This window comes from Gossypium hirsutum, chromosome D05 (assembly GCF_007990345.1).
Source record: "Gossypium hirsutum isolate 1008001.06 chromosome D05, Gossypium_hirsutum_v2.1, whole genome shotgun sequence".
NCBI lineage: Eukaryota > Viridiplantae > Streptophyta > Magnoliopsida > Malvales > Malvaceae > Gossypium > Gossypium hirsutum.
The window spans coordinates 26329463-26355084 of record NC_053441.1 but is presented as its reverse complement, the minus strand read 5'-3'; the positions used below and the strand labels follow the sequence as shown (position 1 = coordinate 26355084).

General features: G+C 32.3%; 5 protein-coding genes across 6 annotated transcripts; 2 read left to right on the top strand and 3 right to left on the bottom strand.

The window, feature by feature from the left end:
• Nucleotides 1-10472: 10472 nt before the first annotated feature.
• On the top strand, nt 10473-13172 carry LOC107900857 (uncharacterized). 2 transcript variants are annotated; one of them, XM_016826605.2, is made up of 6 exons: nt 10473-10733; nt 10931-11074; nt 11141-11214; nt 11875-12010; nt 12133-12414; nt 12694-13172. In XM_016826605.2, the coding sequence occupies exons 2-6, from the start codon at nt 10955-10957 to the stop codon at nt 12937-12939; spliced, it is 858 nt and encodes a 285-aa protein (XP_016682094.2). In that variant the 5' UTR covers nt 10473-10733; nt 10931-10954; the 3' UTR covers nt 12940-13172. The 2 variants fall into 2 exon arrangements, with proteins under 2 accessions (XP_016682094.2, XP_040950422.1); XM_041094488.1 differs by lacking the exon at nt 10473-10733 and having other exon boundaries at nt 10772-11074.
• Nucleotides 13173-14024: 852 nt separating this feature from the next.
• On the top strand, nt 14025-14866 carry LOC107900876 (uncharacterized). Its single transcript, XM_016826629.2, has 2 exons — nt 14025-14388; nt 14492-14866. The coding sequence occupies exons 1-2, from the start codon at nt 14260-14262 to the stop codon at nt 14666-14668; spliced, it is 306 nt and encodes a 101-aa protein (XP_016682118.2). The 5' UTR covers nt 14025-14259; the 3' UTR covers nt 14669-14866.
• Nucleotides 14867-15035: 169 nt separating this feature from the next.
• On the bottom strand, nt 15036-15830 carry LOC107900868 (multifunctional methyltransferase subunit TRM112 homolog A). The gene has a single exon (XM_016826617.2). The coding sequence runs from the start codon at nt 15521-15523 to the stop codon at nt 15149-15151; it is 375 nt and encodes a 124-aa protein (XP_016682106.1). The 5' UTR covers nt 15524-15830; the 3' UTR covers nt 15036-15148.
• A 5228-nt stretch (nt 15831-21058) lies between these two features.
• On the bottom strand, nt 21059-23439 carry LOC107900839 (signal peptidase complex-like protein DTM1). Its single transcript, XM_016826575.2, has 2 exons — nt 23065-23439; nt 21059-21412 (listed from the first exon to the last, which is right to left on the bottom strand). The coding sequence occupies exons 1-2, from the start codon at nt 23304-23306 to the stop codon at nt 21325-21327; spliced, it is 330 nt and encodes a 109-aa protein (XP_016682064.1). The 5' UTR covers nt 23307-23439; the 3' UTR covers nt 21059-21324.
• Nucleotides 23440-24009: 570 nt separating this feature from the next.
• On the bottom strand, nt 24010-25622 carry LOC107905872 (protein WHAT'S THIS FACTOR 1 homolog, chloroplastic). Its single transcript, XM_016832652.2, has one exon. It carries the CDS (start codon nt 25351-25353, stop codon nt 24208-24210), a length of 1146 nt encoding a protein of 381 aa, XP_016688141.2. The 5' UTR covers nt 25354-25622; the 3' UTR covers nt 24010-24207.

Here is a 25622-nt window from a genome sequence, read left to right as displayed (position 1 = left end):
TTACACCTCTATTCCATTCAACCAAACACAAGATTACTATTACGCCTCTATTCCATTACATTCAACCAAACAGTTGATTTGCTATTACACCTCTAATCCAATACAGCGAACCAAACACACTCTTAAATGAATAATATGAAAAGATAATATATTATTTTAAATTTATGAATATTAGATTATATCAAAGTGAGTGAAATTGATCTATATAAAACTATACATATTTATTAAAAGTTTAGTTGACATGTCAAAATCGAAGGATTAAATATTAATGTATGATGTCGAACTTTTCAACCGTAAAGTGTGATATGATGGTTGTTTATTTGTCTTTTAATTATATAATTAGAAATTCATTTCTCGGTTATAGGAATAGAGTATATTTTGTAGTGAGTTATTTACCTCTTTAAAAATCACTCTCAATATCATAAAATGATTAATTATTACTATAATCTCTTAATTCCAATAAAAAAATTTAAGAAATTTACATTTTTATAATAATTAATTTAATTGTTAATTGCATCATCCATCCAAGTGAAAGGGAAGGAAGTTTATTTCGGGGGTGTAGTTGGAAATTTTGGAATGAAGGCTAGATAAAATTATAAGATTTAGAAAAGTTAATCAAAAAATTTATGTTAAAACTTTAATTTCATAATTAATTAGCTTTAAACCCATAGATTTACTAATAAATTATAAATTTTATAGTATAAAATTCAGTATTGTTTGAAACGAATCAGTCGATTCGATCAAGAATTGATTAGGGTATCGGTTTAGAGAGTGACTTTAAATTGGTTGAATCGACGATTGGATCATTTTTTTAATTCTTGTGAATTTTTAATAAATTTTTAATCAAACTAGTTAGACTGGTCGGATCAATGAACTAATGGCCTGACCAATTCAACCACCGGTTCAATTTAAAAAAAAATATTGATATAACTAAAAATTCTATAACGTGCGTATGCGTATGGAAATTATATAATTTGAACATAGTTGTTAGTTTTAAAATAACATACAATAAATAACGAAACGTATGTTTTGAAAATAATTAATAATAACACACCAATTGTATACGATATTAAAATGAAAGATAGATTAAATTGTAAGTAAAATAAAAAATAAACATGTAAATACATCATAATAAGAACATCAAATGAACTACAATTATTTATCATGATGTTGTTATCAATCTTAAATTGGTGTCAAGTTGATTTGTGGCATCAACTCAATCAAGAACATTATCAATAGATAATACAATTAAAATGTAAATATTATATTAAGATGAAATTTTAGTTCAATGATAAAGTAAATGTTTGTTTACCAATGTAAATAGTAGGAATTCAAATTTATCCATGTAAACATTTTTATTGGTTTTTTTTTTAAATAAAAGGATTAAAATATTATTGAATAATATAACTTATTTTAATTAAAAAATGTCATTCTTGTAATTTCTCTAATTGAGTTAATATTTGATTGGCTAATAAGACCATCTCAATCAGGGTCTTAAATAATAGTATACATATTTAGTAATATTATAATAAAACTAAAATCAAATTTAAAGAAATTTGAGATATCTATAATCTATATGAAAGTTTTAATTTTGAGAAACTTTTGAATCAGCAAAAATGTCTTTTAGGGTAAATTATTAAAATAGATACTTTTATTTACATCAGGTTACATTTTAGTCACTTATGTTTGAAATGTTACGTTTTAGTCAATTATGTTATTATTTTGTTATGAAATAGTTACTCTGCTGTTAAGATTTGTTACCTCCCAGACGATAATTCGACGTGGCAGTTAAAATGGGTTTTAAATACCAGCATGGATATCCAACCAAGTAAATTAATTAATTTTTAATTAAATAAAATTAATTAATTGAAATTTTAAATTAATTAAAGAAAAATGTTAATTTGATTTCCCAAAATAATCAAAACCAATGCATCATATTAATCTTTGAATTGAAAAAAAAAGAACCCTTGTTTTTTTTTTCTTTTAGTTTTCATTTCCATTTTGACAAAAAAAAATCATATATTTTTATAATCATCTTTGTTGAATCGAAATAGTAGAAATCAAAATGAGTGCTCCATCAATCGGTTAGATTTTTTATTTAAAATGGAAGAATAAAGAGTCGATTTAATGGAGGGTCCAGGCATGGATTACAATAAGTAATGTATTTTTTTGTTCTTTACCTAAATTTTAGGTTCAAATATTATGGTGTTTTTTCTCAAAAATGTGGTCCATCTTTTCATCTTTTTCTATGTGTGGCATACAAAAAGGACATGTTTCATCTTTGTTTATTTGTGTATTGTGGGCAACCACAATAGCAAACATGTATTGAGGTTGGAGTGTCCATTTCTTCTTCTTTTTCTTCTTTATTGTTATGCTTTTTTCTTCTCTTCTCATATGGTAACAAAAAAAAAAAACTCAATTGTTAACTTCTTTTTAAATTGGAGAAATTTAAGTTTTAGGGCAAAATTTTGTATTCTATTTTCATAAAAAATTTTAAATTTTCTCATCCCAGTTGGACATCCATATTGGCATTTAAAACTCATTTTAACTATCAGGTCGGACTGTCGTTTGGGAGGTAACAGATCTTAACGGCAAAATAACCATTTTGTAACAAAATGATAACGTAAGTGATTAAAACATAACATTTTAAACATAAGTGACTAAAATATAACCTGAGACAAACAAAAATGACTATTTTAATGGTTTACCTTGTCTTTTATTGTTCATTATATCGCTAAATAAACATTTATAAAGTTTTTATTTTTTAAAATGCATAATGGCTTATTTTACTCTCCAACTTTATAAAAAAAAAGTTATCTTAACCGTCAATTTATTTTTTCACCTCTTTTATCTATTGAATTTGTATTGTTGGTCAAATCACTTAAAAATGGAAGGAAAAATTTACTGACATGGCATCCAAGTGTATGCCACATTAGCAATTAATTAATTTTAAAAAATAATTTTAATAACTTTTAAAATTTTAAAATATAATTAATTGCTTACATGACAATTCATGTGTATGCAATGTCACGCCAACAAAGTTAACAAGCGTTAATTTTTCCATCGATTTTAAAATGATTTGACAAATAATATAAATTTAAAGGCTAATAGAGGCGAAATTTTAAATGGAGAGCTAATTATTTTTTAAATAAAAGGCAAATAAATTATTATGTTGTTTTTAAACAATAAAATTTTAAAATAATACCATATAATGAAATAAATTAATTATTTTAAAATGAAAAATAATTAGACTCAACATCCATACTAAAAAGATGGCATTGAATCAATAACATCGCAACCTAAGTAAAGGAAATTTTAAATGCTAACCTTTATTCTAATTGAGTTAATGTCACACCTCGTAAGCTAGCTATCATAAAACTACCTCAAATATCAGAAAAATTAAAGGTTTCACTTAAAAATTTTCAAGGAAAAAAAATGCTACAATTTGACTAGCCGTGATTAGTGTAGTTTATGGGTCGGGTCAGACATAAGAATGATATTAATATACTTTATTTTTGTTCAAGTCTGGTTCGGCTCAAAATATGGACTTAAATTTTTGTCCAAATCTGCTTATGTTTGTAAAAAACTAACCCAAATCTATTTTAGGTCCGTTCATATTATTTTTAAATTTTTTTAAAATATTATATTATATTATATTAATATTTAATAATTTTTTTAATTTTTTGTTTATTGAAAATTTTTATATTGTTATTTTAACATTATTTTAATGTTTACATTAGAGTAGTATTATATATTTAGTATAAGCTTATTTTTTAGTGTGTTCTAAATTATATAATATATAAAAATAACATAATACAAAATATTATAAACTTAAAAATAGACCGAGCTCGAGCCCTAATGTTCAAGTCTGAGCTCGACCAATATTTTAAGCAAGCTTAATTTTTTTGCTCAAACCCATTTTCAAGCCTAATATTTTTATTCAAACTCTCTCAGATTTTGAACAGATCATTAGACTTGAGCGAATAATTCGACCCATTAACAGATCTAATCGTGATAAACGAAAAAGCATGATTATATTAAAACAAATAAAATTTAATAATAGTCATAACAATAAACGAAACACCAATTATTCAAAATATATAAAGAAGCAAAATTTATAAGGAATATGTTAACCTTCGTTGGAATGAAGCTGGTAAACAACACTCCAAAACAAATCAATAAAATTAATAAGAATCTTATTTTTAAAATAACAAAAATTAATATAAGTTAATTTATTATTAAAATAAACATTTCAATCGAATTAAATCAGTTTAAAATTTAAATTAAAAAGAAAAGGGAAACATGGATCAAAATCCGGCTTGAAACATAAGGAAAGGTGGTCCACAAAATGATTTGGTTTGGTGCGTTGAATTGACTGAATCACTCTCAATATAGTTACACTTCTTTCAACTTTGAATGCTCACATGGAGGGGTCGTGAAAAGCGACAATGATGCTTTCTGTAATTTCCTTTTTTGTTAATTAGAACCATTTTTAGAGAACCTACACCTTTCACGGGTCAAATTCTGCTATCTCATTTTATACTTTGTGTAACTGTAATGTGAATTTAATATATGTATTTTTAGACTAATTTACAAGAAAAAGATCCATTTTTAAAAATAATATCTACTGGAATGATTTGATTTTATTAAAATGCACCGAGCTGGAATCGTTTCCAGAAGAAAACTAAAAAAGCACATCTAGCTCCGCTTTTTTTACCCATTTGACATGTAAAAAGCGCCCATGTCAACACGCTTTAGTAAAGTGCTTCCACGTAAGCGCGCTTTTATTTGTGTTCCAACAGTTATTTGAAAGTCATTGACCCCCTAGATGTAAAAAAAAAAAAAGAGTATAAACCCCCACACATTTATCACAATTCTCTCCTAAATCTCTAAAAATTTTCAATTAATTCTAAAAAATCTCTCAAATAGTCTCTTATTTTTTTTCCTAAATTCTATTTTTATCTAAATTATACTTTTTATTAGTTTTTTCAAGAAATAGTTTTTTTATTAAAAATTTGTTCGTGTTCAATTATATATATAGCAATTGTCGGGTCTTTAATCCATCTTGATAACAAGCACATCTCTGTCAACCAATTGCAAATGGCAAGAATAAATTTTAATAACTTTTAATCTTTTTTAATTTTTTTATTTCATAGTTATGATTGAACTTGATATTTTTTTTATATAATTGTTATGTAATTAGTCGGAAGATCGAATTTTGCAATGTCATATACCCGATCTTCCATCACCGTTGATTGAAACATACTTGAGGGAAGTTAGTTTTTTGCACGTGGCCCTTGTAGGCCGAGGGTGTAAGTTGGACCCGAAACTCATAAACGCGTTGGTTGAGAGGTGGAGGCCCGAGATGCACACATTTCATCTTCCATGCGATGAGTGTACTATTACTTTAGAATACCTGCATTTACAGTTGTGGTTATCCATGGACGAGTCAGTAGTCAATGGGTCTATTTAATCTGCTGATTGAGGAATCGTATGTTACGATCTTTTGGGTGTGGTTCTGGAGACAATTTAAAGAGCTCAGATAGAAATGGCCTGGTTACGAAATAATTTCGTGGAGCTAGCGGAGGATTCGACTGAAGAGGAAAGAGAACGATATGCTTGAGCATACATCCTTCATATTATTAGGGGTATACTGATGTCAGATAAGTCACAAAACCTTGTACATCTAAAGTGGCTACTGAAACTCATCGATTTTAAAGCAGTTGACGAGCTCAGTCGGGGGTCTGTCGTGTTAGCGACATTGTACCGAGAGATGAGTCAAACAACGCAACCAAAAAAAATAAAAATCGGTGGCTGCCTTTTACTACTACAATCATGGGCTCGGTACCGCTTTCCATTTTTACGTTCTCGAGTGAACTACCACTATATATTCCTACTCGTAACAAGGTAAAATTTAGTAGATATTACCATTATTAAATTGATTGAAAATAAAATTATTATGCTAATAAGTTATTTAAATGGGTGGAACCATACCCCGAGTCATGTGGGATTATCTACCGAGCTTGAATATATACAACTTTTATTAGACCAACGATCGGAAGCGAATGTATATATTTATTTAATTTTGAACTATATACAAATAACGTAGTCGATTTCATATTTAGTATTTAGTAGCATGTATATATATAACTAATGTTTTTATCACGTTTATATAGTTTGAATGGACACCATACGAAGACTCAGCAATTTAGGTAGTAATTCTTGATGAATTCTTTGTGAATCCCAACGCTTAGCACGTTAAAGTTAATCGATAGTGTATGCTACTATCGAGATGCACGAGGCGAATAGAGTGTTGCGGCAATTCGGATCCCAACAATAGATTCCCATGGCACTTTAGGAGCTTGATGATCTACATCGTATCAAATTATAACTACCAAATATGAATTGGTCGATATTCCACTTGTAATATATCAACATGTGGAATAATCTGTATGATTTTTTACCTACTAGTGAAAATATTATCGTTCTAGAGTTAGCATGCGATCTGGGGCTACATGTCATGGTTTAGGATCCATGGAAAGTCATATTTGTACGGGGAAAAGGCAAGGTGTCGACATCCTCATACGAGTAGGCCACGACGAGACCCTTTAAATCCAAGGGGTGATGAGACAGGCTCATCATCAACGCCCACACAAGAACCGACCCCAATGACCTCAGCACCGATGCCTACACCACCCTCGGTCAGTATGTATCGTCTTATTCTGGTCTATATCCTAATTCTATTATTTTCACACAAGCACAAAATTTGCACAACATTTTTCTGCTTCTAGTTCTATGTCAGGTTGGACTGTTGGTCATCCATCCTCGATGTGGTACACGCTCGGGCCATCTTATTTCTCGATGACGGTGATGTCTATGATGATGTATAGTCCATCTATGCATGAGGCACCGACAGATAGTCCACTTGTTATCCAATCAGCTTATGGGACTCAACACAGTTACACTCATTCATTATAGATGATGTAAACACCTCCGAGATCTTTGTTCTATTAAGATGGGTTATCTTTCCAACCACCTATTTATAGACCGGAAGATGCACGATGACAATTGCAAATGAAAGGATCTACATAGACTAAAGGCAAACCCCAACAACCATAACCCCTCCTGAAAGCTGAACCTAGAATGAATCCAGCGCGTAACCATCGACCTCCCCGATGTGGCATAGATTTTGATCGGCATATACACTAATGAATTATATATTGTATCATTTAAGAAAATGAAAGTTCTTTTGAATCTTTTTTGTACATAGTCTAATTTTTGTACCATTAAACCCTAATCAAAATTGAATTTTACTTTGATTCTTTTCACATAGGATAGCAATAAGATTTGATTTGAAAAGAAATATCAATTTTTTTTTAAAAAAAAATTTAATGAAAAAAATATCAAATTTACTTTGGATTAACAATGGCTAATAATTCCCATGAAGACATATATTATAATGTTTACTTTCGATGTGGACATGACGGCATTGTACGACTTGGGTTCCTACACCACCCGTATAATCTCTGTTGGTTTGAGCTTTCCCGAATATCCATGTTGTCGTGTATTCGAGTCGAGAACGGCCGACCTTTTGGTTTGCGATACAATTCTTTATCGGGTAACAACTTAAACGGAGCAAGCGATATAGGTAGCCACTTACGTTCATCTAGTACTCTTCATAAATTTAAAATTTAGTCTTTATACTTTTATTTCTAATAATTTAGTTCCTGTACTTTTCAAATTTCAAAGTTCAAGTCCAACTATTAGCAATGTTAAAAATATTTTGTTATATCCAGATTCATTGTAACATTATCATTTCTAGTTACATGACTACCGAGCAGAGGCGAAGCTAAAAATTTTTTTTAGGGGGTGAAAATTAAATTGTAATTTTTACGATTGCAAAAATGCAACATCATCATTTTAATAGTCTATATCTTTATAACTTTTAAAGAATTATATCAAAATTTTATAATTTTTAGGGGGACCAAAGTGTAATTTTACATTTACTAATTTAAAATTTTAAAATTTTTAAAGGGCCTAAATGAAAATTTTTTCATTTTAGGGGGGCTGGGGCCCCTGTAAGGCACCAACCCTCATAGATATTCCCTGCTATCAAGTGGTTTCAAAATATCACACCAAAAAAATTAATATAAACAATTTAACAGTATTAATAATTAGACCTAAATTTTAAAATATAAAAAAATACTAAATTTCTAAAAATAAAAGCTGGGAGAATAAATTTCAAAGATTTATTAAATATTCAAACCTAAAAATTCCCTTATTGCTTCGATAATACAGTAACACAGATGTTTATTATTCACTCCCTCACGTATCATGTTGACCCAACTCAAAGAATCAGATTGAATGATATTTTTCCAATCCCTTTATTCAAAGCCAACTCAAAAATAACTTTTTTAAGGGATTAAATTGTTATCTATATTCATAAATTCGTGATTAATTTTTTGAAAAAAAAATCACTAAAATCTCAAGTTTTTTTTGCTAAAAAGAATATCGGATTTTTAGTAAGCTAAAATCTCAAAATATATTGATTTCTAATGTTGCATAGATGAATTTACTTTTGGAATTAATAATAACTTCGTATTTGGATATTCAATTATCTTTTAAAATAAATAATTGCATCCAACATATATTTATTCTAAATTAATAACTTAGGATACTCATGTAAGCAATTTTCTTAATAATATAAACAAGCATTTAAATAAAAGGGACATGAATATTCAAAATTTATTGCAAACATCGTGTATGAAGATAAAGTTTAATTGTGGAGATATAAAATAGATGAAAGAACACTGATTAGTACCAATGATTAATTCCTATCCAAATTTATTAGAGTTTTATAATTTTTTTTATAAATTATAATTATAAAATATTTTTATAATTTTAAAAAAAATTATGAAAAATTTAAAAACTTGGTATCGTAACTATAGTCTAAAACTAGTCGATTGAGTCTTAATTCAATTCATATGAGCATTGTTGTTAATATAGGAGGATATGAGTTCGAGAGCGCTCAAGCACACTGTCCTCCTATTTATGAGTTATGGGTTAGGGAGAGGCTATGAGTAGTTCTAGACATTGTGTTACTAAATTAGTCGTCTAATATTTAATGAAAAAACTATAAATTGATAATATGGATGAGTATGTTATAACTTTCGATGGTAAAAATATCAGGGACTGAGGGAAGTCTCTGTATTTAGGGTGGATTGCATTTCGACTCCCTATTAAAAAATGAACAAATTAGTCCTTATACATTTTAAAATGTACAAATTAGCTCATCAGTTAGATGTTATCTGTTAAATGATGATGTGGAACGTTAATTTAAATAGTTAATTACTAATTTAGTACCTAAACTACAGCTAAAATATCATTTTGATTTTTTAAAATTTTCTTAACAATAAATCTAATTTAAAAAAACTTAAAAAATAAATATAAATTATTAAAAGTATATTAAAATATTTTTTAAAATAAAAATTATAAATAGTGAACTTCTAAAAATTAAAAATATAAAAAAATTTATGGTTTTCATCCAACGAAAACATTTTTGCTTCCATACAAACTTTTGAGATGTTCTAATTTTAAAAAGGAAACCAAACAATAGTATGGCAGCGAAGGTCAAGATGTCAAAATATATTTGTTCAAATATTCACACAGACGGCAGGCCATTGGTGCATTATGTCAAACGAAAACCATAAAAATTGAACTTAATCACCATGTTGAACTGATCCATCAAAAAAATCCAATGCGAACATCTCCAACAAAATTAATATTCTAAAACCCCCATTTGATTCTTCAGAGGTTTTCTACTTCTCTCTTAAGATGTTTCCCTTACCATTTGGTTGTTTCAGTTCCATATATTTTTTAAATTTTTGATTCTTTTGGGTTTTATAAGAATAGAGAAGAAAGTTTTATAAAAAACGATGATTTCTAGGTTTCGACTTGAAAATTTTATATTTTTTAAGTTTTTTTAAATTTAGATATTTTTTTATTTTTAAAAATATTTTAACATAGTTTTTAATACTTTTAATATAATTTTAATAATTTATGCTTATTTTAAGTTTTTTGAATTATTGTTAAGAAAAATTTTAAGAAATCAAAACGATATTTTAATTATAGTTCAAGGACCAAATTAGTGATTAACCATTTAAATTAATATTCATAGAGGCTAATTTGCACGTTTCGAAATGTATAAATGTTAGTTTACCTATTTTTTAATAGAGAGATCAAAATGTAAATCACTTCTAAGTACAAGGTTTTTCTGGCATTTTTATAGTTAAATGACAAAAAATTAAACATAATTTATTGAGCAAAGATATAATTTACTAATAATATTTGATACTTAGTGGAATTTTTAGACTTAAAAAATAAGACATATAAATTTTTTAAAAATTACTTACAAAATAATAAAAAAACACTGCAATGTACCATATATATTGACTCATAAATATTTTTAAAATACGACAAAATAATCTATACAATACTAGAATTATTGGAATTTCATTGATGGAGAGGAAGGCGGTACAAGATTCAAAAATCAGTAGAGTAGCAGCTACTCTACCTTTTCTTTTTATTATTATTTAAAAAAAATTCAAATGTATAAATACATTGATGAAAATCCATGAAAATTTAAACGAAAAGGGAAAGGGTGAGATCGAATTTCAAAGCAAAAGGCACAAAAAGAAAGTTCCAGATCAAGAGATTTTCAAGTGTTTGGACAGGTTTCGTCATTTTCTACCTTTCTCTATCTCTCAGATCCTGTTTTCATACTTCCTCTTCACTCTTTCACAACTCTACAAACAGTACCCTACTGCCCTCCTTTTGCTGTTGTTGCAGAGGAGGAGTAAGAATAGAGGAACCCAAAGGCTTTTGTTTGATTAAATTGAAAGCATTTCCATTTTTTTTTCTTTGCGTGTAGTTTTGAGAGTGGGAGGGAAAAAAAATGGAGAGGAGCACTCCAGTTAGGAAGCCACATACTTCTACAGCAGATCTGCTCACTTGGTCTGAGACTCCTCAGCCGGACACCGCCACCTCCGCCGCTCGCTCCGTCCGACCTCACCAGGTACTTCTTCTTCATTGTGGTGGTGAATTTGTGTTATTTTTTATTGATTTTTTTTATTAATGGCAGCCGTCGGATGGGATCAGAAAAGTGGTGTTTGGAGGCCAAGTAACTGATGAAGAATTTGAAAGCTTAAACAAACGGTGAGATCTGCTTTATTTGAAAAATTTTCAGCTCTTCTTTTTTTTTTATAAATATAATCCGTCAAATACAGTTTTGAGAAATTTGAAATAAAAAGAGAGAAAAAATTGAATTCAAATCTGCGCTTAAATTAAAATTTTCATGTTTGATCCGTTCAATTATTCGTGACTTCTTTCCTTATTAGCTGCTATTTATCAATCATTAATTCGTGATCCATCGGATCTCCGTTCTGATCTAACCGTATCAACCGTTGGAGATCTAACTGTTCCAACTATAACTATTTTTATCGTATTGAATCGATCATGTCTTCCTGGATTGGATAAAATTTCTTACTGCTCGTAATTGCATAATGCTTTGCGAGGATCCGTGATTTAAAATTCGTTTGTTTGTTGAAATTCCAAGTAGAACTCTGTTCAAATTCGAGTTTTGATACTTTCGTTCTTCATCTGTCTCAATTGTTCATTGCTCCATTGTTATATGAGATATGACCAAAGAACCTCCAAATCCGACATTCACAGGGTAACATAGCTTCAGCGGATTTTATAAGAGAATTCAGGAAGGCACTAGAAAGAGAAAATGAATATATGACTTGATGAATTTTGTATCTTCTTCATGCTGCTCATCTAATTATCTCTGCAACTGTAATGTGGTGATATTTCCAGGAAACCTCCTTCTGGATATAAAATGAAGGAGATGACTGGTAGTGGTATTTTTGCAGCCAATGTAGAAAATGATGAGTCCGAACCAGGCAGTGCCAATCCTGCTTCAAACAACAAGACGGGATTACGAATGTACCAGGTATCCGTTCAATTCTTTCGTTTTCTAATTCTATTATGATGATATACTTTAATCTATTAGAACATGCTATATTCGTGTCAACTAACATTTTACTTAAATGTTTTGATGTTCGGCACTGTCAGGAAGCACTAGCTGGAATTAGTCACATTTCTTTTGCTGAGGAAGAGACTATTTCTCCTAAGAAGCCAACTACTCTTCCCGAGGTGGCAAAGCAGCGTGAGTTAAGTGGAACGCTAGAAAGCGAAGATTCAAAGTTGAAGAAGCAGCTCTCAGATGCAAAGTGCAAGGAGCTTAGCGGACACAACATCTTTGCACCCCCACCTGAAATTTTGCCGAGGCCAACAACCGTACGTGCATTGGCATTGAAGGACAGTTTCGACTTGGGAGAATCTCATACACATAATGTAAGTACATCTTAAAACTCCTTAGTCCTTACTGAATTTTGACAATGCTAGAGCGAATTGTACTTAATGCAACTGATTGCACCTAAGCTAGCTATAGATCATATAGCAGAAAGTTTAATTAATAGGCGAATTACATTTCTGTCATTCAATTTTTGCTTATACGGGGACTGCATCGCCTTTTGCAATCGTTAAGTACTTAAGTTTTGCCATTTAGTTCGATTTGCATCAATAAACTCGGAAAAGTCTAACTGATTTATGAACTTGGATGTCATTTTCTAGTCGAGCGATGAGGCCAGGGTTAAGACAGCAAAGAAAATTCCTAATCAGAAATTGGCTGAGCTTTCGGGTAATGACATATTTAAGGGTGACGTTCCGCCAGGTTCTGCCGAGAAGCCACTTAGTATGGCGAAAATGCGGGAGATAAGCGGCAGCAACATCTTTGCTGATGGAAAGGTTGAGTCTCGAGACTACTTTGGTGGTGTTCGCAAGCCCCCAGGTGGTGAAAGCAGCATTGCGTTGGTTTAACTTAGGTCTAACCCTGTCAGTTTGCAGTTGTTTCCGGGTGTTTTTCGGTTATCTCTTCAATGGGGGTGTGATTATATTATTTGACCTTTTTCTTCAATGGGTTTTGGTATTTATGTTTTAGGTTATAACATGTCAAATTGAGCTATGGACCGTTGCTAATTGCATTGTTTGTCTATAGTCTTTGTGTTTTTCAGTCCCAATTTAGTAAAGGTCTTGGGCTGTTGCAGATTTAATTTTATTGCTCTTTTTGGTACATTGATTATCATTATATTGTTGGTGTGAGTAATTGACCTCGCTAAGCTTTAAATACAATTAGGACAAAAGTCGTAATAGAGACACTTTACGCTTGTGCTTGCAACTGTGTGGGTACGGCTTAAAAATGCTTGAAATTAGTGTTTTTTTTTTTTTGACATTTTGAATTTAGTTGGTTGTTGTATAATTGAGTATTTTAGTACCTGAGTAACACGGATGTTTAATAGAGCTTTTAATTTTACTTGCATTTATTTTTAGGGTAAAATATTAAAATAGTCACTTTTGTTTGTTTTGGATTATATTTTAGTCACTTATGTTTAAAATATATATTATTATGTTGTAATATTTTAGACACTAACGTGGCATGTTAAATTATCATTTCAAACGAAAACATAGACAAATTACGTTAAAAGAAATGTAGAAGGGAGGAAAATAGAGGGAGAGGCAGAATAAAATAAAAAAAAGAGTTAAAAGAATGTAAAAGGAGAAAAATTAAATAGCTCAATATGAAAAAAATGTAGGGATTGATTGTATAAATTAACGTAAAATTTTTATTTGAAATTATGATTTAATGTGTCAGGTTAGTTTATTGTTATATTGTTAACAACAATTAACGGTTCAGAATTTAGTGATTAAAATTTTATAACACGATAATTTAATGGACTAAAATGTAACATTTTAAACATAAGTGACTAAAATGTAGTATGAGATAAACAAAATTGATTATTTTGATAATTTACCCTTATTTTTAACTAAGTTTTTAAAAATTTTATTTAAAGCTCGAGCACGAGCAGAAATAAGCAAGTTCAACATGATAATTGAATGAGTCTAACTGAATAATTAGATCTTTGAGAGTGAAACTTAAATCAGCTCAAACTAAATTCGATGAAATACAAATCATGCTTAACGTAATAAATCGATAGTGATGATACAGTGCTTTTTGAAATTTCAGTGAGTGAAATGTAAGTTTAAAACACCAGGTTTTGGCTCCCTTGCTCCGCACCGGTAAAAAAATTCGTTTAAATTCCAAAACCAGCGTTTCATTTAGATTTTAGAGAGATATAGAGAATGGAAGGAACCGAAGGAGAATTTCAAGACGGAGCTCGAAAATTACAGATTTCCATTCGATGTGCCAAAGCTGCATTTCTACTTTCTTCTCTCAAATCATCCGTCAATCGCGTCAACGATGAACCTGAGGTAATTCACAAATCCCCCCCCCCAATTTTTTTGCTCGAATTTGTGTTTAACACGGTTCAAAACTGATATCCGAAGTTAATTCTGATCTCATGACTCGACGTAGGAGAAGGAGAAGATAATAAGAGAAATCGAAAATCTGAGGGTGGCGTTTGTGAAGGAACGACTGAAGATCAACAAAATCAAACTGTGTGGACTGACGGAGCTGATTCTTCAAGTGGTCTTCGCTATTTTGATTTCCTGTTTCTTTACAAAGCAAGCGTTTGATACCTTTCACTACTGATGGCGTATCTTCCTTTTGTTAATTACTGAACAAACTAGCTTCTGATTTATAAGTTCAAAAAATTTTCAGTCATTTTGACATACGGAAGTTGCGAAAAGCATCCATTTGATTTTTGAAGAAAAAATCGGCTGTTTGTTTCCAGATCATCAATTTGCCAAGCGAATTTACGTAGCTTTCCACTTGTTCGAAAATTTTCATTTTAAGCATAGATGTATTTCAAAATTCTTCCGATTCGCGTCTATGTATAATTTTTTCCCCTTTCAAAATCGCAAAACTTCACTGATATTGAGTGAATCATCAATCACAGATTCAATTTTACTACGTAATCTCTCCAATTTTCAATTTGATTCCATTCAGAAGACTAGAATCAACACAATTCGTCTCCATACAAAGGCTAAAAATAAAAAACAAGTGTGTTAAAACCCTAATTAAAAACCCCCAATGCCCTAAACGTAGCCGTATCGACCACCAACCATATCCTCAAACCTTATCCTCAAGTAAAAGCATATTGGGAATCCCCTTATTAACAGGAAACTTCCGGCCGGTCTCGGGGCAAAGGAGCGCACCTTCCTCGAGATGAAGTTCCAAAAGGGCATGATGAAACTTCCCCAAAAACTCGACGTTCAACTCCAACACCGACGGCTCCGGCGGCTCCTCCGGCATCTCGTCGTAGCCCATGATTCTGGAAGCATCGGAGAAGGCTTTCCAGTCGATCTTCGGAAATATGTTCCTAAGGAAATCGTGATTGATCTCAACTTGCTTCTCCACCACTTTCTCCACTTGGATCTTCAGAGGGAAACCGTTGGTTACCCCTTTGATGTTCGACGACAACATGTTGTGAGTTAACAATCTCATCCTTTTTCCTTTTCTTCAGTCTTTTCGCTTTGTGTTGAGAGTGTAAAACTGTTGTACCAGCATTTGTATAGTTAGTTAGAAATTAAGTAACAGTATGTAATTAGTTATAGTGTTAGTTACATTTTCTGTATATATTTACTGCATTTTTACTCAAAGGAATTAACAGTTATTCATTCAACTCTTTAAGCTTCTTTTCTTAACATGGTATCAGGCTAAACCTTTTTCCTGATCATCTTTGATCTAGTTTTCTTCTTCATTCTTCTCTTCTCTTCTTTCTTTTTTTTCTTCATGGCTAATCCTTCCTCTTTCAATTTGTCATTTGGCCATCCTCTTTATTTGCATCCTTCTGACATGCCAGGAATGCTTTTGGTTTCTCATCAGCTCACTGGAACTGAAAACTATTGCGTTTGGAGCAGGTCTATGCGTATCGCCCTTCTTGCCAAGAATAAGCTTGGTTTTATTGATGGTTCATGTTCCCGTGCTGACTTTGATGCTGATCTAATGCCTCATTGGGATAGATGCAATGCTTTGGTTCTTTCTTGGATCCTTAACACTGTTACTCAGGAACTTTCTGCTGGAATTGTTTTTGCGTCCAATGCTGCCATTGTTTGGAAGGATCTTCAGGAACGATATGACAAGGTTGATGGTTCTCGTATTTACTATCTCCATCGTGCTATTTCCACTCACACTCAGGGAGCTTATTCTATTTCCACTTACTTTACTAAGCTTCGATTATTTTGGGATGAATATGATGTTCTTGTTCCTTCATCTACCTGCGATTGTGATCTTATTCGCCGAAATGCTCAACTTCAACAACAACGTCTTTTTCAGTTTTTGATGGGTTTAAATGAAACATATTCTAATGTTCGATCCCAGATCCTTTTGATGCAACCTTTGCCCACAGTTAATCAGGCTTACTCGCTTGTCATGCGTGATGAAACTCAACGAGAACTTGCTTCTCCACTACCTGTCTCGGAACCTACTGCTCTTCTTAGTCAGCAATCATCAACTTCTTCGGTTTCCAAGAAGCGTTCTGATTTGTCTTGTAGTTATTGTCAAAAACGGGGTCACATTCGAACCGACTGCTATCGCTTCAATGGCTTTCCTGCTGATTTCAAGTTCACCAAGAAGAAATCACCAACTGTCAATCAAGTTGTTGTTCCTTCTTCTGATTCTCCTGCTATGCCTGCTTCTTCACCATCTATTGTTTCGGCTCCTACATTTACTGCTGAACAGTATCAACAGATCTTGGACCTATTACACAAGAACTCTTCTGTGCAAGCTGTAGCTCACATGGCAGGTATATCTTATGCATCTGATCCGATTCATTGGATTCTTGATACTGGGGCTTCTAATCACATGACGCATGCTTTTAATGCTTTAATTCAACCTGTTGCATGTGCTAACAACACTTTTGTTAAATTGCCTACTGGTAACACAGCCACCATCACTCATATTGGTACTCATAATCTTACACCTCATCACACTCTTAAAGATGTTCTTTACATTCCCTCATTCAATTTTAACCTTCTCTCCATTTCTAAACTCACCAAAGATCTCAATTGTTTTGTTTCCTTTTATCCTACATTTTGTGTTTTACAGGACCTTTGCAGTGGAAAGATGATGGGTATTGGTAAGGAACAAGATGGTCTTTATCTACTCCTCCCTCAACCCTCCTCAACTCCCACTTCCCTACCCGTACCTCTTCCTGTACATTCTTCAAATGTTACTTCTTTATCTGTTTTTAAGCATGTTGATTACCCTCTGTGGCATGCTAGACTTGGTCACACATCTTTTTCAAAGATGAATAAAATACACTTTTTACATAATGGCTTTGTGCATTCTCATAACATTCAAACATGCACTGTCTGTCCATTAGCAAAACAAACACGCTTACCCTTTCCACAAAGTACTTCACGAGAATCAAAACCTTTTACTCTTGTCCATGTCGATCTCTGGGGTCCTTATCGCACTTCAACTCATTCTGGTCATAGATATTTTTTAACCATTGTTGATGACCATACTCGAATGACGTGGATATATCTTTTAAAACTTAAGAGTGATGCCCTTTTTTACCTTAAGCAGTTTATTATGTTAGCCAAAACACAATTTTCTGGAATTGTTAAAACTGTTCGCAGTGACAATGGTCATGAATTTTTTACTAAAGAAGGTACTTTCTTTTTTCAATCCCTTGGAATCATTCACCAATCATCTTGTGTCCACACACCTCAGCAAAACGGTGTGGCCGAACGCAAACACCACCATCTTTTAGATGTTGCCCGAGCATTAAAATTTCAATCGCATGTACCTGTTAAGTTTTGGGGGGAATGTGTTTTAACAGCTTGTTACTTAATTAATAGGTTACCTTCTGCAGTACTTCGCTGGAAAACACCTTTTGAGCTGCTGTATAATAGGCCACCAAATCTTTCTCACCTTAAAATTTTTGGTTATCTTTGCTATGCCACAGTAACCAATCTGCATGATAAATTTTCTCCCAAAGCTACACCATCCATTTTTATGGGTTATTCTCAAGTCCAAAAAGGATATATCCTGTTCAATCCTGTTTCCCAAAAATTTTTTGTTAGTCGAGCTGTTCTATTTCATGAATCTGTCTTTCCTTTTACAACACCCTCCAAAGATCAACCCCTCTTTCCCTTGGATGACAATACATTTGGTTCTTTGCATGATCCTGATTTTCTTTTTACCACTTCAACACCACCACCACCACCTTCCCTCCCTACTTCCTCTATTTCTTCTACCCTACCAACATCTTCCTTACCCTCTTATCCTTCTCGAAGAAGCACCCGAAACACCAAACCACCTGTCTGGATGCAAGATTACATTTGTCCTACTTCTTCATCTTCTTCTACTACTGCACAAGGTCCGTATTCAATCTCCAACTTTATAACATGTCATCACTTACCTTTACACACTCAATGTTTCGTTGCTTCCATCTCTACCACCTCTGAACCTCGAACCTACCAAGAGGCCATTCAACATGATTGTTGGAAAGCTGCGATGCAACAGGAAATTCAAGCTTTAGAAGCAAACTCAACTTGGGAGGTTGTTCCACTCCCACCAGGAAAACGTCCCATTGGCTGCAAATGGGTGTTTCGAATCAAATACCATTCAGACGGCACTATTGAACGCTATAAAGCCAGATTAGTGGCTAAAGGCTATAGTCAAAAGGAAGGTATTGATTTTCAGGACACGTTTTCCCCAGTTGTTAAGCAGGTTACAGTCCGAATTGTTATTGCTCTTGCTGCTTTATTTAACTGGCCTCTCATTCAAATGGATGTCTATAATGCATTTCTTCAAGGTGACCTTCATGAAGAAGTTTACATGTACTTACCTCAGGGATTTGGCACTCCAGGGGGCAATCATGTATGTAGACTGCTCAAATCCCTTTATGGATTAAAACAGGCCTCAAGACAATGGAATTTGAAGCTCAGTGAGGCTCTCATCAACACCGGTTATGTTCAAAGTAAGCATGACTACTCTATGTTCATCAAATCATCTGGTAGCAAAGTTGTTATTTTGCTCATTTATGTTGATGATCTCTTGATCACTGGGAATGACAAATCCTTAATTGAAGACTTACAAGCAACTCTTCATCAGAATTTCAAAATGAAGAATTTGGGTACTCTCAAGTATTTCCTTGGCATAGAAATAGCAAGATCTAAAGAGGATATCATTATGAATCAGAGAAAATATGTTCTTGAACTTATTAATGATCTTGGTTTGACAAATGCAAAGCCTGCAAATACACCCTTGGAGCAGAATCTAAAAATGACAAGTCTGGAATATGATACAGCACTAGACATACACGATGCAGATACAGAATTAGAAGATGCAAGCATATATCAAAGATTAATAGGAAGACTCCTATATCTCACCAATACTAGACCAGATATTGCATTTGGAGTACAGCACCTTAGTCAGTTTATGCAGAAACCGAAGAAGGAACATTATGAGGCTGCTTTGCGTATTGTGAGATACCTCAAGAAGAATCCTGGTCAAGGTATTTTTCTCACAGCAGAAGGAACGACAGATATACATGCATATTGTGACTCTGATTGGGCTTCATGCAACATGACTAGAAAGTCAGTTACAGGATATTGTGTCAAATTGGGAAATTCTTTGATTTCCTGGAAATCCAAGAAACAGAATACGGTATCTAGATCATCTGCAGAAGCAGAATACAGAAGTATGGCTACCACAGTTGCAGAGCTAGTCTGGTTGAAAGGTTTATTAGCTGAGTTGGGAGTTAAAATTTCAAAACCAATGTTGTTACATTGTGACAATCAAGCTGCCCTTCAAATAGCTTCAAATCCGGTCTTCCATGAAAGAACAAAGCACATTGAGATAGATTGTCATTTTATTCGAGAGAAAATTCAAAAAGGTGACGTGGAAACAAAGCACATCTCAACAAATGAACAAATGGCAGATTTACTCACTAAAGGATTAAGCATTCCTCAGCACAAATACTTAGTGACCAAGTTGGGAATGAAAGACATTTTTCATCCTCCAACTTGAGGGGGCATGTTGAGAGTGTAAAACTGTTGTACCAGCATTTGTATAGTTAGTTAGAAATTAAGTAACAGTATGTAATTAGTTATAGTGTTAGTTACATTTTCTGTATATATTTACTGCATTTTTACTCAAAGGAATTAACAGTTATTCATTCAACTCTTTAAGCTTCTTTTCTTAACACTTTGTTTTCGAATTCTCGGGTAGATTAGAACCTCCTAAAGTCCTGGGTTTTCTACTGTGGAAAGACCAATATATGTCCTTGTATGCAGATCAAATTTGGGGTGTTATAGTAATTTAACATGTTTGGTGTAGTTGAAATTAAGCCCTAGTTCTTAAGCCCAATCTAGGTTTGGCCTGAATATTTCTAGACCACTTTAGACCTTAGGTCATTAGGCTTCATTTTTTAAGGCATTATTAAATATCACAATTAATATTAGAAATAATGCTGCAACTACTACATTAACAGGTGATGCATACTCTCATATATAGTAATTAATTAATCAATTAAAAGTGACATATGGGCAATTTATGAACTTTTTTAATAATAAAGTTTTAAGCTAAGCTTACAGCAGGATTAGTCGTTATCAAACAATGGGAATGTAGAACAATGGTTGTTATAATTTAATAAAATTTTCACACTTTTCGATAATTTTTCGTGAATAATTAAGTGTTCCATTTCACCTCGGGCTTCTTTCGCCATATGATCTGTCACCCTATTACTCTCTCTCATTATGTGTTGAAACTTCACTTCTTAATCCTTAAAACATTGGTCTTGAATGAGTCTAATTTCACTATAGATATTATTTACGCTAGCTCATTCCGAATAATGGTTACCAACACCAAGTTAAAACAAGTTTATTGCTGCTAGTGTATAAAAACAAGTTTTTGTTGGTCAAATATATAAGTAATTAAAAATTATTTTTCAAATATATTGAATTTTAAATGATTTGTCCATTATTTATCATAACAAACAAGCCTAAATCTTTAAAATAATAGATGGCATTTAAAAGAAGTTATAAAAATAAATTGACTATAAATGGCACAGAAAAACATCATAGTCCCTGCATGTCCAGCAGCTAGACCCAAGGTATCCATACAACAATACACCTGCACAACTTATTTGCTATGTCCTCCATCGTCACAATTGTACACAATATGAACTGAGAAATTAACTCCTCCAGAAACTCTGTTGAATAAATAATGATGATGATGATGACCTAAAATAATAATAATAATACCCAAAAGAAGTATTTGTAGAGTTCCTTGATTTAACTTGATACCAAAATCCACCACTTGTAAAGGCCAATGCTATAAATTGTGGTGTAAATAATTACTCTCATTGGGTAAATCCTGTACCTGCACATAAACAGACATTTAGAGACATGAAAAAAATAATTAAAATATCATGTAAAACGTGAAATGAATACGAAAAATACATAATTATATTAATGTTTCAAAAATATTAATATATCAAAATTTTATATAATTGTAAAATAATAAATACAATACTCATACGGTCTAACAAATTGTTCCTGGAATAACATTGTCAGTTTCTTTTCTATCAAGTTATTCATTGTCGGTAACAATAACTAATTTTCTTGTTGTGGGTGCTCATCGAAAAGCTAAACGATTGACCATTAAATGTGATCCATTCCCATGAGTGCGGATCAAATCCCTCGGGCACATGATTAAAAGATGATGTGAGTAACCATCATACCACACATTATAGTTAATATTGTCAGTTTTGAGTAATAATAATAATAATAATAATAGTAATTTATATTTGATATGTTAAGGGTGAATAATTTTATACAATTTTTAGTAAATTAGATTATTACATATAAAAAATTTCTAAAAATAAATTAAAGTTACTTTTATTGATAAATAATACACCAAATTTTTTAAAATCACGTTTAATATAAACTTAAACAAGTGTCACGTCAACATAAAATACACGTGACATACCATATTTCATGCTTTCTACTAACTCATCTGCCACATCATTACATAAATATAGAAATAGAGCAATTCACTTTTTACCTATTTAATTCTCTCTATATACACAATATTGATAAAAAAAATATCAAATTTACTAAAGAGTTTATTTATTTTTCAAAAATTAATTTTCGCCAAAGAAAAGAGATAGACCCTAAGTTGAAGTTCCATTATTTTCTAAAGTATATAACTTTTTTTGGTAAACTACATAGATAATCATTTAACTATAAAAACAATTTATTTTAAGTATTAAAACTAAAAAAATTACAATTTAAGCACCTACTTTATATAGTTTGGTAATTTTGGTCATTCTATTAAAAATGATAATTAAAAAAATTGGTATAATAACAAATTTAGTCATAATTTTAAAAAATTAACCCTAAAAAATTTAAAAATGCTCTCAAAATTTTAATAAATGAAATTTAAATTTATTAATACATATTAATATAAATATAAATTTATTATTGTATTTTTTAAAAATATTAATGTATTTTTATATTTTTTTGAATTTTTTAAAATTATGATTAAATTGATATAATATATAAAAATTGAGGCTATATTTGTTATTATATCGATCTTTTTAGCTGCCATGTCAATTTACTGTATGTGATTTTAACAAGAGTGACTAAAATAATTAAATTATATAATGTGAATACTTAAATTACAAATTTCTTTATTTTGAAGGCCTAAAATAATATTTTTTTTAATAATTGAGTGACAGTTTAATCAATTTTTTTTTCTATAAAGTTATAATTTCTTCACCCAGTCACTTCAAGCAGATATTCGAACACCCCATGCAAAACCTTTGCACGTGCTTCGAATACAGATCATACATATTTATTTACCGCGTATCCGGTCGAACCGGCGCAGATCCTTGAAGTGATCGTTAATGGCGGGTAGAGAATTCACATATATGAAGTGAATTTAAAGTCTTGGAAAGGGCTAGTTCCACTTCCAATATTATATTTGAAATGAAGTGGAAGATGAGAAAAAGAAATGAAAAATTGAATAACCTTTTGAATCCAGATCTTCGAGCTTGAAGAGCAGCTCTTTCATCGGCAGTAACCGGATAAGGCCAGCGAGAAAATTCACGATCGAAGAAATCCCTGTCGGGCAACAGTATCCCACTAATTCCGAGCATCCCAAACGCGTAAGTTACCATAATTTTCTTCAAAGAAAACGTGAATACCCCAACTAAAACCATGATCACCGATAGCCATACTATAGCCAACCTTAAAGCACCATCGTTCGCCATTTGATTATTCGAAGAAGATAGCGGCACTGAAAAAAAGGAAGAATGGAGAAATAGTGGTGTTCTAATTTGGTTGAAGACTCAAATTCATGAAAGTATCCAATAGGAAAAAAAATAGCAGCGGATTTAATGCCCCATCGCCTCAACGGTTTCATCACTTTATTTAAAAGCATTAAATGCGTAGTTGCCACGGCCATTGTCTGAGTTGGAGTATAGTATTCTCAATTTTTCATCATCTGTAACGTGCCACGTGTGCTCCCCCCTCTGCTTGAGAGTGACGTGTCTGATGAATCATGCTTAGATCAGATCACCCGTTCAGGTTCGAAGACTCACTCGAAAAATGAGAGAATTTGAGTAACAATATCTATCCGAAAAATGAGCTTCGACAAAAAACAAGATTCGTTTTCTAAATGATTTTACCTAAGGTTTAGACCATAACAACCCAAAACTAACCCACCAATGATCAGGTATAATCAAGCTAATGACCCAGCATACCTAAACAACCCAAAACCCCAGTGCCTTGCTGAATTCTCTTATAAAATCCGCTGAAGCTATGTTACCCTGTGAATGTCGGATTTGGAACTAAAAAGTTTACGATTCTGAAGTGCTTTTAACAATGGAGTGCAGAAAGCTGTCTCTGTTTCTGCCTCTACTTTCGTTTTTAAGTGATTTCAGTTTTTATCAAATAAGCAAAACTAGTAACTCATAGCAGAAAATGGTGCCATCCATAGTCCATTCTCGATGAGGCAAGATTAAGAAAAAATTCCGCCTTACCTGGTTTTCTCTATCCACATCGAACACTTAACAAGGATCAGCTCCTATGTCAACTGCATTGACATCATAAATTAACATGGTTGCAAAGTGGTATTATCCCACATCTGTTACGTAACAACCTAATTATAATTCATAACGTTACATGTCTACCACTAAGTGCAACAAACTTATCATTAAACATCAGGATAGGACATTTATCTACCAAATTTGAACCATCATATGCTTCTTTAAGAAATACAGTGCTCCTTGCACCTTTATTTGTAATGTAAAATATACCATGGTGCTTTATCAAACATAGCACTAACTTGGACGGTAATCGGTACTCTGAATGAAATGCGTCCAGTTTTGCAGATATCATCCTCTTCTCCATGGTCAAACTGAGGAGTTCATGAAGCACAGCCACCACTCTTTTTCGGGTTTTTGGATCCGCAACTTCAAATCTCCTTGCATTCAAGTATGGAGAAGGGAATTCCATTTTATGCCACTTCTCAAGCTCCTCAAGATAACTCTTATTCGGTCTAAAACCAGCAGCATAACACATTTTAAATGCGAATGGACCAAGATAGTTACCATCTTTCGTGATCCGAACCTTATTTTGACCACCAGCAGATTGCAACATCCTTTCACGTGCGAATATCTCCTCACGAGCAGTCACTGCCAGCGAAGAATCCCAATTCTCCAAGTTAAGATAAGCTCTACCATTGATAACTTTGATGGAAAAGTATTCAGGATATTTGAAAATCAATGACTTTTTGAAGTCATGAGGCAAGCCAAGTTCATTTCCAATGAATTCAACCTTCTCCAATGGCACCCTGCAATCAATAGACAACATTAACAACTTCCTGAGGTTCTTAACCAAAATGGGTTCCATTAAATTCCTTGCTTCACCCTCTTCTCTTGCAACCTTTTCGGCTTTTCCAGTTAGTGTAACAAAAGGGAATTCTTTTCCACAGCCACCACTAACACGGAATATTGAAGGGTACTTCTCAATGATGGACATGAAATTCCATTTTGCCACAAACCCGACTTCCTTTTCGAGGTCACGAAGAAGAAGACGTTGATGATTTTGAGATTGGATAATGGACTTTAGCTGAAGAATTAAAGATGGTTTCTTCTGCAAATCCATTACTTTGTCAAGTTGATAGTCTCTGTGGTATATTTTCTTCTTTGATCTCTTTCCTCCATTTGATATTTGCCTTACTGAAACAACCATGAAGTCTGATTTTTTACATCGGATTGCTGAAGATGACAACGTTACTATGGATCTTCTCTTCATTATCAAGTAATAAAATAAAAGACGTTGCTTTTTCTGAGATAAAACCTCGAGCAGTTGGTTTGCGAGTCCAAAACCAAAATTACCACAAAGATTGGGTTGGAGATAAACAAAAAACCAGATATGGCAGGAAAACAGATCTAGATATCTGTTCCCCAATCAATCAAGACAGAAACGTCTTCTTTTCTCGATTGTATACGCCCAAACTCTTCCAACATTATTAACCAAGTCAAACAAAACCTTGACTACAGCCAGAATCAAAACTTCAATGA

Coding starts and splice junctions, on each gene's coding strand:
- LOC107900876 (XM_016826629.2), top strand. CDS start 14,260: ATGGAAGGAACCGAAGGAGAATTTCAAGACGGAGCTCGAAAATTACAG. Junction 14,389..14,491: donor GCGTCAACGATGAACCTGAG/GTAATTCACAAA, acceptor GACTCGACGTAG/GAGAAGGAGAAGATAATAAG.
- LOC107900868 (XM_016826617.2), bottom strand. CDS start 15,523: ATGAGATTGTTAACTCACAACATGTTGTCGTCGAACATCAAAGGGGTA.
- LOC107905872 (XM_016832652.2), bottom strand. CDS start 25,353: ATGAAGAGAAGATCCATAGTAACGTTGTCATCTTCAGCAATCCGATGT.
- LOC107900857 (XM_016826605.2), top strand. CDS start 10,955: ATGGAGAGGAGCACTCCAGTTAGGAAGCCACATACTTCTACAGCAGAT. Junction 12,011..12,132: donor CGGGATTACGAATGTACCAG/GTATCCGTTCAA, acceptor CGGCACTGTCAG/GAAGCACTAGCTGGAATTAG. Junction 12,415..12,693: donor GAGAATCTCATACACATAAT/GTAAGTACATCT, acceptor GTCATTTTCTAG/TCGAGCGATGAGGCCAGGGT.
- LOC107900839 (XM_016826575.2), bottom strand. CDS start 23,306: ATGGCGAACGATGGTGCTTTAAGGTTGGCTATAGTATGGCTATCGGTG. Junction 21,413..23,064: donor CGAAGATCTGGATTCAAAAG/GTTATTCAATTT, acceptor GTTTATGTGCAG/GTACAGGATTTACCCAATGA.